At 40.7% G+C, this 17329-nt stretch overlaps 2 protein-coding genes across 3 annotated transcripts in view; one reads left to right on the top strand and one right to left on the bottom strand.

Annotated features, from left to right (window-relative positions):
* The window catches only part of LOC124802583 (ribonucleoside-diphosphate reductase large subunit), a 78663-nt gene extending 70514 nt beyond the window's left edge, over positions 1-8149 (bottom strand). Inside the window, exons 1-2 of the mRNA XM_047263456.1 lie at positions 7995-8149; positions 4977-5065 (exon numbers count right to left, since the gene is read on the bottom strand). Coding sequence (XP_047119412.1) covers positions 4977-5065; positions 7995-8037 — 132 coding nt within the window. The 5' untranslated portion in view covers positions 8038-8149. The remainder of the gene's footprint in view (positions 1-4976; positions 5066-7994) is intronic.
* A 233-nt stretch (positions 8150-8382) lies between these two features.
* Positions 8383-17329, top strand: part of LOC124802922 (E3 ubiquitin-protein ligase RNF14-like) — a 98901-nt gene continuing 89954 nt past the window's right edge. The window contains exons 1-2 of one of the 2 annotated variants that reach the window (XM_047263994.1): positions 8383-8622; positions 8697-8827. In XM_047263994.1, the coding sequence (XP_047119950.1) occupies positions 8454-8622; positions 8697-8827 (300 nt within the window). In that variant the 5' untranslated portion in view covers positions 8383-8453. The remainder of the gene's footprint in view (positions 8623-8696; positions 8828-17329) is intronic. The other variant, XM_047263995.1, reaches the window with a different exon arrangement.

Raw genomic sequence — 17329 nt, 5'->3', positions numbered from 1 at the left:
AAGAGGGAGCCTCTCGGGCAGGATGCTGGAGAGCCCCAAAGGGGATGCTGGGCATTAGTCTCCAAGAACAGAACTATCTATAAGTGCCAGACACGAGAACGCAGGGTTTGCGACTAGCCAATAACTTGCGAGCGACTGTGCAAGGCACTTTTTCCTTTACCCGCATCTCTTGGACATCCCACTCATCAAGATACATGGGCAATCCCAAGAGGAGGTGGCATGGCCACCATTGCAGTTGATACAGTGGGGAGAAGGAAGCAGACAATCGCCCTCATGTGCACCCCTACCACAGGTTACACATTTGGCAGGGTGTTGACAAGACGTTCTAGTGTGGTTGAAACAATGGCACAGGTAGAAGCGCATCAGGTTCGGGATGTATGGTCGGACTGTGATAATTTCATAGCCTGCTTTGATCTCGGATGGAAGCTCTACTCTATCAAAGGTGAGAAAAAGAGCGCAGGTAGGCACTATGGAGGAATCTACCTTTTGCATCACCCAATGGACGGCAATGACATCCTGATCAGAGAGGTAAGATTGGATTTTGGCCTCTGTTAGACCGTCAAGCAGCCTGGTGTAAATTACACTACGGGAAGAATTCAGAGTTCTATGTCCCTCAAAACGAACACAGTAACCGTGGAGAAGCGAGGCAACAAGCAGTTGTTGTGCTTGAGAATCCCAATAGTCTCCAAAAGCCGAGTGCCATTCCATAAACGAGAGTAGGATTTCACAGGGCCAGCAAATGCATCAACACCTTTCTGAATAATAAACGTATTTACCATGGCGAAGGACTGACAGTCTTCTGTGCATGAGACCACGAGGAACCGTGGTGCAGTGGGAAGGGTCTTTGAATTGTTAGCCTCATTACATTTACGTTTTGTAGACGTTGATTGGAAAGATGATGGCGTCTCCAATGACGCACTCCTTCTAACTGGGGGCCCCCCATCACAAGTGGACACACCCACCTTAGGTGATTGTTCACACCTCAGGCCACACGTCCTGAACACCTGACAGAGGGACCGAAGGTTGCAGCTCAGGTAATCACTGGGCCTGGCCAGTGCCAGGGGTATGTGCGAACCCTACCTGTCGATCCGGGGTTGGGAATTACGCATTACCCAGTCACCTGTTATGCGTCAGACGCATGGGCTGGCCTTCAGGAGTGCACAGGGGGGAAGACGAAAAAAGGACCCTCAAACCCCGCAGCGGAGGAACGAGAGGAGAAGGGAAACAGAGAAAGGTAAAGGAATGAAAAACAGTGGTGAGACTGTTCTTACATTAGTGACAGACAATGCAGAACATTCCAAATAACACCTGAGAGATGTTCCCCAAGGGAAGGGAAAAAAAACAGCAAGAGAATAGACATCCACCACAGAAGTGAAAAGATGCTGCAAAGACTGGGGCCCCGTGGCAGCCAAGCATGAACCCACCAAAGAGTGGCAAGCCCCCTGGGGGGTCTCTCATACTTGGGAATACAAAGTTTTGTCTTGTCTGTTAATTATGCTAGTTTTGCTATGTTAGCTCCGAACACATTGCCTTTATTCACTTGAAGTTCTTGCATGTGAAACCACTATGTGCAATAACTATAATAGGTAATGTCCTAAATGATAACCCCACGCTAACACACAAATTAATGATTTATATTCTTAGTGATACCCCACAAGATGTTAGATGTGACACTTCAGTCATAAGCCACAGATCTGCAAGCACAGTCCAAATGTATTTTAGATAATTACAGATATGATATTTGTTAATTGTGATTATTTTGCTGAATGCACACATAACTAAATGACAGATATTCATGTTATTTATTTTACTTTACGTTTGCACTGGCTTGTCACAAATGTACGATATATTCACGTTTTATGGTGTTTCAGTACTGCTTGCTGTACAACTGAATGTTTAAATATGAATACTAACATGAAGGAATCCATCAAATGTGGCTCTGTAATGTGTGTGTGTGTGTGTGTGTGTGTGTGTGTGTGTGTGTGTTCTCCTTTCTCCATCCATCAATTAAAATTTTCAGTAATTATTCATGTCACAATGTGCCAAACCACTTCATTTTTCCCATGTTCTTTACAAGCACTTTTTCTCATTTATTCATTGCAGAACCACTTTGTCCCTTGGATGATCAATTCATCTGATCTTTAACAGTCTCATCTGTCACTACATTGACAGAGCTTCTACATGTTTCACTTCTTTCTTTCAAAACAATATGTGCTGTAGTATATAACCCACCACCAATATTATAAGAGTTTAACCAATTTTTAACAATATAATTCAACTGGATGGCTAAAAAATCACCAATCAGCATTCGAAGAACACACATATAAAAAAAAGGTTTTACTTATGCAAGGTTTCAGAGCCATGGCTCCTTCCTCTGGCAGAAACGTTGAAGATTCCAATGAAGAGGGGTGAAGGAAAAGGACTGGAGAAGTTTAGGACAGGTTATAGTTAAAACATCACGCATGAGTTAATAAGAGTTAAAAGCTAAGTGCACTGTATGCAACAGAGGTGAGAGGGGAAAAAAAAATAAAAAAAAAAATATATATATAATAATAATAATAATAATAATAATAGACAAGTCATAAAATGAAAGATGTGGAAAACTAAAACAGAGTGAAGAAAGGATCAGTTACTGTGAAGATACGTTGACATGGAAGAAGTTCAAGTAAATTAACGCCAAGTGAGTGGCGAGAACGAAGGGAATGTTGTAGCGCTAGTTCCCACCTGCAGAGTTCAGAGAAACTGGTGTCTGGAGGAAGAATGCTGATGGCGCATGTGGTGAAACAGGCACTGAGGTCATGACTGTCATGCTGTAGAGCATGCTCAGCTACAGGATATTGCGTGTTTCCAGTATACACCCCCTGCCTATGCCCATTCATCCTAACAGATAACTTGGTGGTGGTCGTGCCAATGTAAAAGGCTGAAAACATTGTTTACACAACAGATGGTATATGACGTGTCGTTTCAAAGGTGGCTCTCCCTTTCATATTATATGTTTTGTCAGTTACAACGTTGGAATAGGTGGTGGTAGGAGGGTGCATTGGGCACGTCCTGCAGTGGGGACGTTCACTGGATTAGGAGCTGTAGGGCATGGAGATGGGTTCAGAAGGAGCATAGGGTCTGACAAGGATAATGCAAAGATTGGGAAGGCGAAAAGAAGTCGTCTTCCTTCTGGCAACCTTACAATTACAAAGGTTTATTTGACAAAATAGAAGAATGGTGCAGAGGAAAGGCTACTAATGGAAAAGAAGGCCTGTCATTCAAGATACTGGGTCAAGGTGAACATCAGGATTGGACTGGATCTGATCGATTCTTTCTTGACATTTCTTTCTTTCGATTTTCATTGTATTCTACACGATGGAGTGACCCTTGGCCCCTTTTCTCGAAGTAGCTTTTTTTTTGTGAAAAAAATTCTGGGTATTCCTCACTAAAAGTGGCAAGCTCGTAGATGAGTCTTAATTTAGTCATTGTGACATAAGTCACTTTATTATCTGCAAAACTCTCGGGACAAATTTTACGGAAAAAAATCTCTTATTATTCTAAAACGAAAGAAAGTAATTAAAGGTCTTTAACAATGGTTAAACCGCAAGCTTTTGTATTTAAATAAAAACAATAATAAAATCAGAAAAATTAAGGAATGGAAGAGATAAAAGACATACTTGTCCTTACTGAAAGCAAATTTTAGAGCAGGGAATGTAGTAGCTGTGCTTGACACAGGTTTTCGCTCTAAAACTGGACTAATTTCGTACGAGAGCAAGGTACGGATGTCCCGCTACCTGTCGCTTGACTGGTGCTGCCTTCTGTTGCCCATTCATAGTATTAGTTAGAAAGAAGTAGTAGCGAACATTAGAGCTGTTCAGAGACGAAGAGGAAATTCACCGGCAAAAAGAGTAGATAAGAAGCGAACTGGTATGGCTCTGCATGCTAGAACACTTCATCTTTTCTGCACTATAGAAAAGTCGAAGTGTTATTGCATGAAGAGACTTGTGACATTGCTCAGTAACACATTATGCACTTTTTTGAAGGTCAATTATACTTTTTGCCATCGATTGCATAATTTTTTATCTATGAAAGAACAACATTAAATATGAAAACTGACTTGAAGCTCGATCTTCTTTTAGCATGTGTTACACGTTAAGTCATATCAAATACAAATGTGCCGGTAAAATTTTAAATGGTGGCATAAATGACTTATATTCTGGGCCTGAATTTTTTCAAATGGCTGATCCTCAAAGTATAACGTTTTGAATGAGAGTTATAATGCCCTGTGATTTAAGAAATTCACTGCACATTCTCACACGTAACATAAATCATCTTGTGTGGAAATTTACTTTGAAAGTAACGCTTCTCAAGCCACTATTCCGAATATTTTCCAGTGATCTGTTACAAATGTAAACAATTGTGACGTCACACACATTGAATGCACGTTAGTTGTTAAGGACGTACAGCATAATCTTTGACCTAAATAAAGCCTTTTGACACTTTTTGGTGTCGGCAAACTGGTCTGTGCATTGTCTAAATTACCCATTTTCTATGCAACTAAACTTTTATTTTGGTGTTATTCTCAGATTTATGTTTCATTGCTGCAGTGTTATTCAGCAGTAGTGGGCTAAAGTTCTTTGTCAGCGTATCAAATCTTACACATCAAACCTACAAAAATTTAACTAAAATCTAAAACAATGAAAAATCCCAGATTTCTACAAAATTCCTGGGTTTTTCCCGGATGAAAAAATTCCCGGGTTTTTCCCGTATCTCTCAGGCCGTATCCACCCTGTAATAGGTATTTACACTTTTATGTGTGTTTTAAACTCATAAAAACATGTGAGACCTGTTACTGAGGAAAACAAATTCAGCAGTGAATTTCAAAGTTGTAAAATAATTTATGGCCAATGCAAATTCAATTACGACACGAACACACGATTTCTAGACAAAAATATATTGTTCTACACTATATAAAACAACAGAATACCACTTACTGGATCCACAAAATCCATGTTCAATCCATAGCACAGTTTCTGTATTCTGGATGTGATCTTGTCAAAATGGACTTCCTCTTTCCTTCCATCTGTAAAACACCACAAAATTATAGATTAAGAAAAAACTTGATGCAGGGCCTAAGCCACAAAATGAGAGGTGAGCACTGTGCCTTACGTGATACAAAACCCTTTCTACCATCCGCCCTACTCAAGCTGATGCCCCACCCACCACTCTAAAAAAGGAAGACTAAAAGAAGATTATACCAAACTTGAATGATAAAACTACTACTCTCTGATTTTTCAATAGCTCTTCATTGTGCAGTTCACAGTATTGTATGGTATCTTGTTAACTGATTTTCATACTATCTGACTAAAAGATTGCAGAGTGCTATAAATAAGCAACTAAGGGAGTGCAGGCCTACAGCTTTGCCCTCAATGTTAACCGCGTAGGCTTCCAATGCCCAAAAGCAACAAATGACCAGTGCTGCAATGGGCAAATGAATGACTATTGGTGGACTCAAATATATAAAGTAGGCATAATTATTTCACACATTTCCCCTTCATACCATAGGCCTACTATAAAGCATGTTGCATACATGTTAGGACCTAACACAGTGACTCATTTCTGACAGTTTCCACTGAGCACTACAGAATACAATTTCTTAACGTGATGATTTTTACCACCAAAGGGTACAACATGTGGATTAATTGGAGCTACAAATAGGACTTCACCTCAAAGTAACATAAGTCTGACAATACACTAAAGATCTGTCATCACAACCTAGGCCTACATTCCAAAAAATATGTATAAATAAAAAAAAAAAAATCAGTGTTCAGTTCTCTTTCCTGTTTGTGCATGTATGGATTCACATGCCACGTCATTACGTCACCGGATGAAGCTACTACTCAGTATTGGTAGGTTATGCTGGACATAAAATGTGTCTTCAACTTCTGCATTATGTGGTCACACCCCACTTCTGCATTATGTGGTCACACTGATCAATTGACATTTCAAGAAAGGTTTAGAGCTTGAGGTACTGATCATCTCAAAAGTTAAATCCATTTGCTATAAATGGTTCAAATGGCTCTGAGCACTATGGGACTTAACATTGGTGGTCATCAGTACCCTAGAACTTAGAACTACTTACACCTAACTAACCTAAGGACATTACACACTTCCACGCCCGAGGCAGGATTCGAACCTGTGACTGTAGCAGTCACGTGGTTCTGGACTGAAGCAGCTAGAACCGCTCAGCTGCTGCGGCTGGCCCATTTGCTATATTTCAGCAATACTTAGTTACTTATGGCCAGCCTCCTTTGGAGAATAATGGGTACCACTGTTCTCCATTCATCTGACATGTTGCCCATCAGATATACCTGAGATATGGTCACCCACGAGTTCATCACAATTCTCCAGCAACCTGTTGATCCTTTGTGACTACTACTTCAAATCACCTGGAGGCAGATTTTGCCAATAAATATCGAGAGACACTGACTCTTTGGCACAACAGTTAAAGATAATGTGGCACAGGGACTCCAAACCGTGCCAAGTTCTTAGCATCAGCAAGGATGTACAGCTCTAATACTAATATTTCTGAATGATCATGTACATAATTTGTGGTGTGATTGTTACATAAATTAGTGTTGTTTTTGTTACATCCATGGTGGATTTGCATTTCCAAAAAACTATACTTTGTAATGGTTTCATCATCCCTCTAACAATCCAACACACAAAGATACAGCACTTTATTGTTGACAACCGTGACTTTAAAAATGTACAGCAGGGCTGTGTCATGTAATTTGGTGCAAGTTGTGTGCTTGTATTCAGGAAGTGTGGGGGCAGACCTTGAGCAATTTTTAAGTATAGGCCCTATCTTTGCTACGTGCTGGACCCAAGTGAATTGGTTAGAAAAGCTTAACCTATATGCAACTGGAGTTCTAATAGGTGACCTTATAAGAAAACCATCTTTTCCATTTGTTTCCGGTTCCCCAATTTAATTAGTAGAGCTACATAATGATAAAAAAAAGTGTAGCATATATGTTAAGTCCCCCAGTTCACTGCCACCTCATTATCTGTTGTTTGTGACCTAAGTCTGGCAAAAGTAACACGAATTCAACAGTAAAAGAAGATTAGAAACATTTTTAAGTTAGGTTAACACTTATATTTATTTAGACACTGGAAACTTCAAATCTGAACAGTAACTTAAACAGCCACAGTTAATGGGAAACTTTGGGAACACACTATTACTAATCCTCCTAAAATAAAAGTAAATAACACAGTTACTTTGATTTCACACTTAAACTGCGAGTACCAGCTCTACCTGCAAGCCAATGTCCCATTGTGCTTCTACACTTATACTTTCCCAAGTTCGCTTTGTCAGTAACGTTAAAGCAGCATCATTTCACAAATTAAAGAATATTAAGCAACTGGCTGCGAAAAAACAGCTTAAGAAACATCCAAAACCGCTGAAAAATTTCCCGTCTTCCCTCATCCTCTACCTAATTAGTTACCAATGGTTCGGCGATGTCTGAGATTACTTAAAAGCCAGGTAATAATAATTGACGAGTAAGGCCGTTAGTGCAACTTCTTAACACACCCCACACTGTTGTTGAGTCAGGTAAAGTACGTTAACGATTTTAGATGGTCTAATCTTACTGGTTCACGACAGACGATATTCCTGAAATCAGCACTCCAACAGTTGTTTATTCTCTACCAGTCAACGAAGATGACTGAATAAACGACCCTGCATACGTGCCACTATGACTACTTCTAACAAATATGAATGAGTGTTCTACATCGTATGTGCTCTTCCAATGATACCTTAGAATTATGTATTATGAATCTATATGGAGTGCATCTTCCTGTAAAACAATTTTTTTTAAAAAAAGATAAAATATGATGGTAATCCTTTAAAACTACACAGTGAAGAATTCAGTCATTGATATTCGTAAAAATAACATACAAATGCGAATTATTTTGATGCTTATGTAATTTTATTTGTGTATTTACGAGCTTACCTCTCTTCAAAACAAACATTTTACCAGATCTTTCAACAACCATCTCGGAAAAACCTACGTTTGCCGCTTATACGCCTAACGTACACAACTACCCGCCACGGTGTATTTCGATGCAAAGCGCGGGTAAAATAGTAGTCAGGTGAGCCAACGGATACAATTAAATTTCCCAGACTTGTCGTATTTGCTTGTTGTTCGACAATTCAAGAAGAATTATGTAACGCATCATTTTAATCGGCAAGAAGTTTTTGAAGTTTAAGGAATTAGATTCCAGCACAGTGTGCATCACAACTGATATCCGGGTAAGTACAACATATTTATTTTCGACAACGAACGAGAGAACAATGATAAGACAATAGTGCTACGACAAACGGCGGCGGATCAAAGAGTCTGCACTCTGCAGTAAGCAAATGTTAAGACCAGCAGAAGTCGGTCGTACAGTTAAGAAAATTAAATATACAGATGTCAGATAAAGAAAGTCAAGAAAATGAACTTTCTGCGTTGGAAAGCATATATAATGCAGAAGAAATTAAAATTATAGAAGACAGTGGTAAATCTGGCGGACAATTCTATGCGTACCCAGATATTTCGTCTGATTTTAAAATCATTTATCGTGACCTAAGGAAAGAAGGTACTGTGATGCAATGTCTGCTGCTAGTCTAAAATAATTGTTATGGTATGCTGTGAAACTCAACTGTTTTGCAGATAATGAAGTCACCGAAGTTAGTATCAGGTACTTGCCACCATTGGTTTTATACTTCAGCTTACCTCCCGATTACCCATCGACGAATCCACCGGATTTCACATTATCGTGCAAATGGTTGAGAAAGATAGAGGTATGTAGTACGTCTTGCATGTATAAATAATTACAAAACAAATGCAGGAAAGAACTTCTGTACTTCGCATGAAACCAGCACAACTGTTCACACTATGTTCAATTTTTCATGATACCTGCATCTCTAACGCTAGGAAAGCAGTTATACTGTAACTAACCTGGGTGTCCACAGTTAAAAATCAGTTGTACAGGGTGGAGAAAAATTTTCTTTTGATAGTTCTCAAGTAGGTTGGGTTACTGATTAATGCACGAAGGTAGTTTTCCTGTAAAGTAATACTGTTATTGTTGAATTAATATACATACATTATGGTACTAGTCACTTACTAAAAGTGATCTAGAGCAGCGTAACACAAACAAGTTCATTACAGAGTCGTAGTTGATAGACATAGTCATTATAGCCACAATTAATTGAAATCTTGTGCATGTGTGCACTTGTAAGTAAAATCTTTTATAACTTCTCTATAACAGTAATAAAAAAATTAATAAACTAGTTTGTAAGCATATTTACTTCCTCCTCTGCAGACATACATTATTGGATGAGCCACCCCATGAGCATGTAACACAAACTTGGAGCCACTTAGCTGTGTCAAATATATTCATCAGCACTTTGAGACGAATAGTCGTGTCCATACCTCAGCAATGGTCAAAATGACATTTACTACATGCTAACAAAGGTGTCAGTGGCTCAGGAAGGAGTCCAATATGCATCAACAGTTTTTTTCAAAAATTTAGCCAATAACATAAAATGTGTGACAGGTAGCAAAGCATGTTTCAAATCTAACCTGAAATCATTTCTTTTACTCCTATTTCGTATATGAATTTTCATTTTAAAACTGTTAGCCTGTAAAAAAAACTAGTTTTTAACTGTAGTTGCATGTGGTGGTCTGAAAAATAGTAAACTCACTCATACTACATTATTTCAGAAGAAAACTTTGAAATGAGCTTACAAACATGTAACTAATTTAATAAACTGCCAACATCAAATTTTGATCATCACTGACAATGCATATCTCACTTGATATTGTTTGTTGCAGTCCTCACACTTAAAATGTGTCATTTTTGTAGTAAATTGGCATGGTGTAGAGCTGAAAATCAGATACCAGAAAGATCTTCACATTCTTAAATGTATTGTCAAATAAAGCTGGGGAGTTCAGAGGTCTCACTTCCTGTGGTTTTACAAGGCATTTGTTTGATCCCAGCTTCAACAAAGATGCATTTTATGTGGTTCTACAAGGCAGGCAGATCTAGTCAAACCATATTGATACCTAGCGGATTTGTTGAGGCTGGTGAGTAAACCTTCACCTAGATGGCCTTGCCTCATGATGAGACTTGCTCTAAAGATCTTTCACTCCTGTAATTTTGTACAATAAAGTCGTTTAATCGTGTTTTGAGCAGTTTTTCAGAAAAAAGGGAGTATGCAAACCAACTGGGATTAGAGCATGAGAATGTCTTGTGAAATTAGTCAGTAACTGGGGTTAACGGAAGTGTCAGATTCCACCCGTCTCCTTTGACCCATGACGTAAGGGTGTTGTTGTGTGTGACATCATTATGGTGCGGAGTTTGAGTTGGTTGTGTTTGTAGATGTCGTCTTGTTGTGTTTGATGGCGTTGTGTGTGTGTGTGTGTGTGTGTGTTTGGTATGGCTGGCCGAAATTTGTTGGTTGTAAGTAATTGTTTTTTTTGGTCTATTTTTCTCGAGCTGTAATGTTTTGTGTATTGAATGTGTTTTAATTTACTTAGGGATGTTTAAGTTTTTAATTTTTGAGGTGGTGTGGTTTTGTTTTTGTTTTTTGTAGTTGTAGGTGTTGGTTTTTTCGTATAAGTAATTATAGTTGACCTTTATAGTTGACTGATTCCAATTTTCTTATTTTTATATGTAGGGAAATACGGAAGCGTCCGATCCAACCCGTCGGCTTTGACCCATGACGTCACAAATATGGCGGAAACGACCATAAACGACAATTCCAATATGGCGCATATAAAAACGTTGCATACGTATCATAAAGACGAAAATACATAGAAAAACAACACACACACAGGTTTCATAAAAAGCCTAATGACTCTAACGGGACAAGCGTGGGAAATTGGGGGTTTTTGGGTGGGGAGAAACTAAATATAAACAAATTTAGCCACCCACCGCCATACAAAACCACGCAAGACGACGAAAAAAATCGACATCACAAAACTCACCAAATACCACAAAACACATTATTATCTGGAATCGGACACTTCCCTTGACCTATATAGATCTACAGTAGCTCCCGATCCCATAAATTGGGATCTAACACTTCCCTTGACCTATATAACTCAACAGCGGCTCCCGATCCCATCTCCCAATACAAAAATCAAAATACACCACAAAACATTGCGAAAAAACACTTCCCTTGACCTACATATATCTACAGCAGCTCCCGATCCCATAAATTGGGATCGAACACTTCCCTTGACCTATATAGCTCAACAGCAACTCCCGATCCCATCTCCCATTACAAAAATCAACATACTCCACCAAACATTGAGATTGAACACTTCCCTCCAACTATATAGCTCAACAGCAGCTACCAATCCCATAGCTTAGGATCGACCACTACCATTGACCTATGTAACTCAAAAACATCTCCCAATACGAATACCAATACCAACCTTCACAGCCACAAATTTCAATGAAACACTTCCCTATACCCCAATACACAACACATACGCCAAAAACAAAAAAAAGGGAACTTACCACAAGAAAGTTCCAGCCCCACAAACTAGATTGGCCACCACAATCACACACAAATGCACACGCAAACACACACACACACACACACACACACACACACACACACACACACACACACACAAACCAACGAAAAAATACTGAACCAAAAGAAAAACCCAACCCACCCACACCTCAACCCCCTCCCCCCCCCCCCCACACAACCCCAAAATAAAAAACCCACAAACAAAAACCAAATGCAACACAGAAAACATCTTAATTCCGAGAGGCCGGAACTTTAACCAATTTCATTGGTTCACGGCACACACCGCACTTCACGACTTCGGCAATTAAGCCAAATAGCTGAAGGAATTTAATCAGCTCTAAAGCTGTGTCCCCCATCATAGCCCTCAACCGAGAACTATTAATCTGGTCTTTCATATCCATTCCTGAACAAAAAACCACAACCGAATACACTTAATAACAAACTCACCCGACGTACAGAATTCATCATTACATTAACCATCACACAAACCCGTTAACTCACTGATACAAATTCCGCTTCAAAAAGACGCACGCAGCACTCACCACTAAGCAACAGCAAACTGAGCCCAACACACCAAACAAACGAAAACCATGAACATACCGCCAGAGGGCACAACAAACAACAACACATCATCTACAAACACGCCACACTCACAAACCAAACTCCGCGCCGTAATGACGTCACACACCACAACACCCTTACGTCACGGGTCAAAGCCGACGCGTGAGATCGGATGTTTCTGTTGTAGTTATAGGTGTTTTGGCACCACCAGCTGTGGTCTAGGGAAATGTCTAATTCCAATTTCAGTAGTTTTTGCTGTAGGTGTTGGTGTTTTGGTATTGTCAGCTGCAGTTGACAATTTTAGGGAAGTGTCTGATTCCTGTAGATTTTGTAAAATTATTATTATTTTTAATTTTTTTTCATCTTGTGTGTTTTGGGATCGTGGTTTTTTTTTTTTTTTTACTGCTATATTTTAGTTGTCCCCTCCCTAAACCCCCAGTTTTCTGTGGTTGTCCCATTAATTTGATTTCATTTTTGGAGGGAGATGTTATTGTCATATTTATACGTATTTTTGTGTTTGTTGCCGTGTTTATGTAGTGATATCATAGGCCCCATATTGGAGATGCGTAGAATAGCCATTTCCACCATATTGATGACGTCATGGGTCAAAGCAGACGGGTCAAATTGAACACTTCCGTATTCCCAGTAACTGCTGATACTTGTCAGGGCTGGTGTAGGCCACCATCAAAACCAATTGAACGGCTCAGTCTTATTATGGAAAAGACATACCACAGGAAACAGCATACTCCTCTTGTTTTAAACTGTGGTTGTAGTTAACATAATGAATTTGCTATTTCATTAACTGAACAGTTAGAAATTCACAAAGTGAGCTCAAGAAACTTTTAAGTTCACAGAAGCAAGCATGAGCTTTGAATTACTGCAGTACACCAATTTTTTATGTTACACAATTGCAGTCTCTACCTGTTCTCTCACTGTAAGTCTCCTAATGTCAACCTCAGTGCTGCTCCCAAGCATTCCTTTTTCTGTGTGAACTGTACAGTGGAGGGCGTCCAATGTAGCAGCAGGTGGCCACCTGAGTGCAGCCATCGTGGCACCCTGACCTTGGTGAAGCCCAACGTAGGCTGAGATCCAAACTCAGTAGCCACTCCATTATAAGCAGGTTGGAGTGTTATCATGTACACTTGACAGCGCAAAAGTTTGTCACTGAAATTTTTATTGCTTTATGCAAGAGCCAGTAACACAAGAGTGTACAGTACTGTGGAAAAGGGACTTAAAGTTGAGATATGGCACCAAGTGCAGAAGAGCAGTATGAAATACATGAATATTGCAGAACTTGGTAGAGTGACTTCATAGTTTGGTGATGGACTCAAGAGGCTCATAAGCAGGCGCATGACAGTAGGATTTGGATTTAACCCCTCTTTGTCAAATTCAAAGGTCATACACTTCAGTGACCACCAGCATCCTTTTAGGAGGGGTATCTTCGAGATGTATTGTCCTTGCCATTATTAGTGTGAAGTTGTTAGGTATGTGTCTGTGTACTGATGTCTACCACTTAGTTACTATGTGGCCGTGTAATTGTGGTCATCTGATTGTATGTGGAAAGTCTCTCTAGTACAGAATGATCTCGAATAAATATGTTGCAAGTGGTGTATGCATTTGTATGTCCTATCCACCCACTCATACAGTACAAACATACAGTCAGTCTGCATGATCAAAATTGCTATTTGAAATTTCTCCACAAAATAAATTTCAGAATGTCGTTCTCTCTTCATGTCGTGGCTATTAAACCAATAAAGTACAGGGTGTATCAAAAAGAATCAACCAATTTGCCACATCTATATTTCTGAAACTAATAAACATATGTAATGAATTTTGTTTTCTGGTGAACGGGAAATTCAAAAAGTTTTTTTTTTTTTTTCATACCTCTTCATAGGTGTTAAATATGCCTCCCTTGAGATGCACAGCTTACATCAGTGCGGTATTCAGATTGTTCGCACGCTGCAGCAAGCATGTCTTGAGTTACAGCTTCTACAGCTGCTGTTATGCGATCTCTCAGTTTATTTATCATTGTTGGCAACAGAGACACGTAAACAGTCTATTATTACCCCCCACAAAAATAAAATCAAACAATGGAAAATCCAGATTGGGATGTAACAATATTAGAGAACAAAAGTTGCTACTCTCTATATAGCTGAGATGCTGAGTCGCGATAGGCACAACAAAAAGATTCACACAATTATAGAAAAAATGGTTCAGATGGCTCTGAGCACTATGGGACTTGACTTCTGAGGTCATCAGTCCCCTAGAACTTGGAACTACGTAAACCTAACTAACCTAAGGACATCACACACATCCATGCCCGAGGCAGGATTCGAACCTGCGACCGTAGTGGTCGGGCGGTTCCAGACTGTAGCACCTAGAACCACTCAGCCACTTCGGCCAGCCACAATTATAGATTTTGGCCATTAAGGCGTTTATCAGCAGTACACACACACACACACACACACACACACACACACACACACACACACACACACCAATACTGAACCTTGCCTAACTTAGTTCATTCCTCTATCCAACCGAAATCCACCCCCGCTGCCTCCAAACCACCCCCTGTTAACTTCCCAGAATTTCTTAACCAGTAATCTTGCCTCACCATCATTCCCCAAATCCCTCAACATGCAAACTAACATTACATCTGCAGAAAAAAAAAACACAATCCACAATCTTAAAACTGACCCCGACCTTATAATCCTACCTCCAGACAAAGGCTCCACCACCGTTGTTTTGAACTGCAAGGATTACGTGGCAGAGGGACTCAGTCAGCTGTCAGATACTGCCACCTACAAATCTTGCCACAGTGACCACATTCCAGTAATCCAACAGGATCTCCAGTCACTACTCAAATCCTTAGGCCCATGCCAGAACCTCTCCCCAGAGTCCATCTCTCTACTTGCCCCTACCATTTCCTGCACTCCCACCTTCTATATGCTTCTTGAAGTCCATAAACCCAAGCAGCCAGGCCACCCCATTGTGGCTGGTTACTGTGCCGCCACAGAGAATCTCTGCTGTCTTAGACCAACACCTTCAACCTATCCTCCTATATAAAAGACACCAACCAATTCATCCATCGAGTCTCCGCAGTTCCTGTCCCTTTACCACATGGTGGCCTGCTCATCACTGTTGATGCCACATCCCTGTACACTAACATTCCTAATGCCCATGGCCTTACTGCTACCCAACACTATCTTCCCAGACACCCTATGGATTCCAAAACAACCACCTCTTTCCTAGTCACCATGATCAACTATATCCTCACCCACAATTACTTCTCCTTTGAAGGCATTACCTACAAACAAATTCAGCGTACGACTATGGACACCCACATGGCGCCAACCTATGCTAACCTATTCATGGGCCATCTAGAGGAATCCTCCTTAAAAAACCAGAATCCTAAACCACTCACTTGGCTCAGATTCATTGATGACATTTTTGTATATGGATTGAAGGTGAGGACACCCTATTCAAATTCCTCCAGAATCTCAACTACTTCTCTCCCATTTGCTTCACCTGGACCTACTTAACCCAACAAGCCACCTTCCTAGATGTTGACGTCCACCTCAGAGATAACTGCATCAGTACCTCCGTCCATATCAAACCTACTAACCACCAGCAATACCTCCACTTTGGCAGCTCCCACCCATTCCATACCAAGAAGTCCCTTCTGTACAGCCTAGCCACCCATGGTGGTCTCATCTGCAGTGATGAGCAGTCCTTCTCAAAATATATCGAGGGTCTCACTGAAACCTTCACTGACCGTAATTATCCTCCCAACCTTGTACAAAAACAAATCTCCCGTGCCTTATCTTTCCAGTCTCCCACCACCTCACAAAGTCCCACAGTCCGGCCACAGAGGAGCATTCCCCAGTACCATCTGGGACTGGAGCGACTGAATTACATTCTCTGCCAGGGTTTCAATTACCTCTTGTCATGCCCTCAAATGAGAAATGTCCTACCCACTATCCTTCCAACCCCTCCTACAGTGGTATTCCGCCATCCACAGAACATACACAATATACTCATCCATTGTTACACAACCCCTGCTCCCAATCCCTTACCTCATGGCTCATACCCCTATAATAGACCTAGATACAAGACCTATCCCATACATCCTCCTACCACCACCTACTCCAGTCCGCTCACTAACATCACCTATCCCATCAAAGGGAGGGCTACCTGTGAAATCAATCACGTGATTTACAAGCTAAGCTGCAACCACTGTGTTGCATTCTATGTAGGCATCACAACCAACAAGCTGTCTGTCCACAAGAATGAACACCGACAAACTGTGGCCAAAAAACAAGTGGACCATCCTGTTGCTGAACACGCTGCCAAACATGAGATCCCTCATCTCAGTGACTGTTTCACAGCGTATGCCATATGGATCCTTCCCACCAACATCAGCTTTCCTGAATTGCGCAGGTGGGAACTTACCCTGCAATACATCCTACGTTCCCCTAACCCTCCTGGCCTCAACCTTCATTAGTCACTGTCCTCACCCATCCAGCCCCCTCCCTGTTCCCATTCCAGCACTACACAGCCATCGTTTCACTGCCACACCCAGTCTTTTAATTTCTTTTCATTTCTCACCTTTCCGCTACTTACCCCCCCCCCCCTCCCCACCCTCCCCAACTTCTCTCCTGCCCTCTGTCTAAACTGCGCCACCCCGACCATACTATCACTCCCCATCCCAGCCTCCTCCTTACCCCAACCAGTCACCACTCCCATCATGCACTGTTAGTGCTGCTCGCAATGTGGTTTCAGTTGTCTGAGACTGCAGACATGTGTGCAAGTTTGTGTGTGTGTGTGTGTGTGTGTGTGTGTGTGTGTGTGTGTGTGTGTGTATATATATATATATATATATATATATATATATATATATATATATACTGCTGACAAAGGCCTTAATGGCCGAAAGCTACAACCGTGAATCTTTTTGTTGTGCCTATCGCGATTCAGCACATCTGCTATATGGTGAGTAGCAACTTTCCTCCTCTAATACCCCCACAAAAATAATCAGATTTAGTCAGTTCCGGTGACCTTGGAGGCTAGTAATGTAAGGCTGAATCATTTGGTCCAGTGCGACCAATCCATCATTCAGTAATCCTTTGATTTAAAAATTCCTGCACTTCCAGATACCAGTGTGGCGGTGCCCCATCTTGTTGGTAAATGAAG

Source organism: Schistocerca piceifrons, chromosome 6 (assembly GCF_021461385.2).
Source record: "Schistocerca piceifrons isolate TAMUIC-IGC-003096 chromosome 6, iqSchPice1.1, whole genome shotgun sequence".
NCBI classification, from domain to species: Eukaryota; Metazoa; Arthropoda; class Insecta; order Orthoptera; family Acrididae; genus Schistocerca; species Schistocerca piceifrons.
This window is presented reverse-complemented; position numbering and strand designations above follow the sequence as displayed.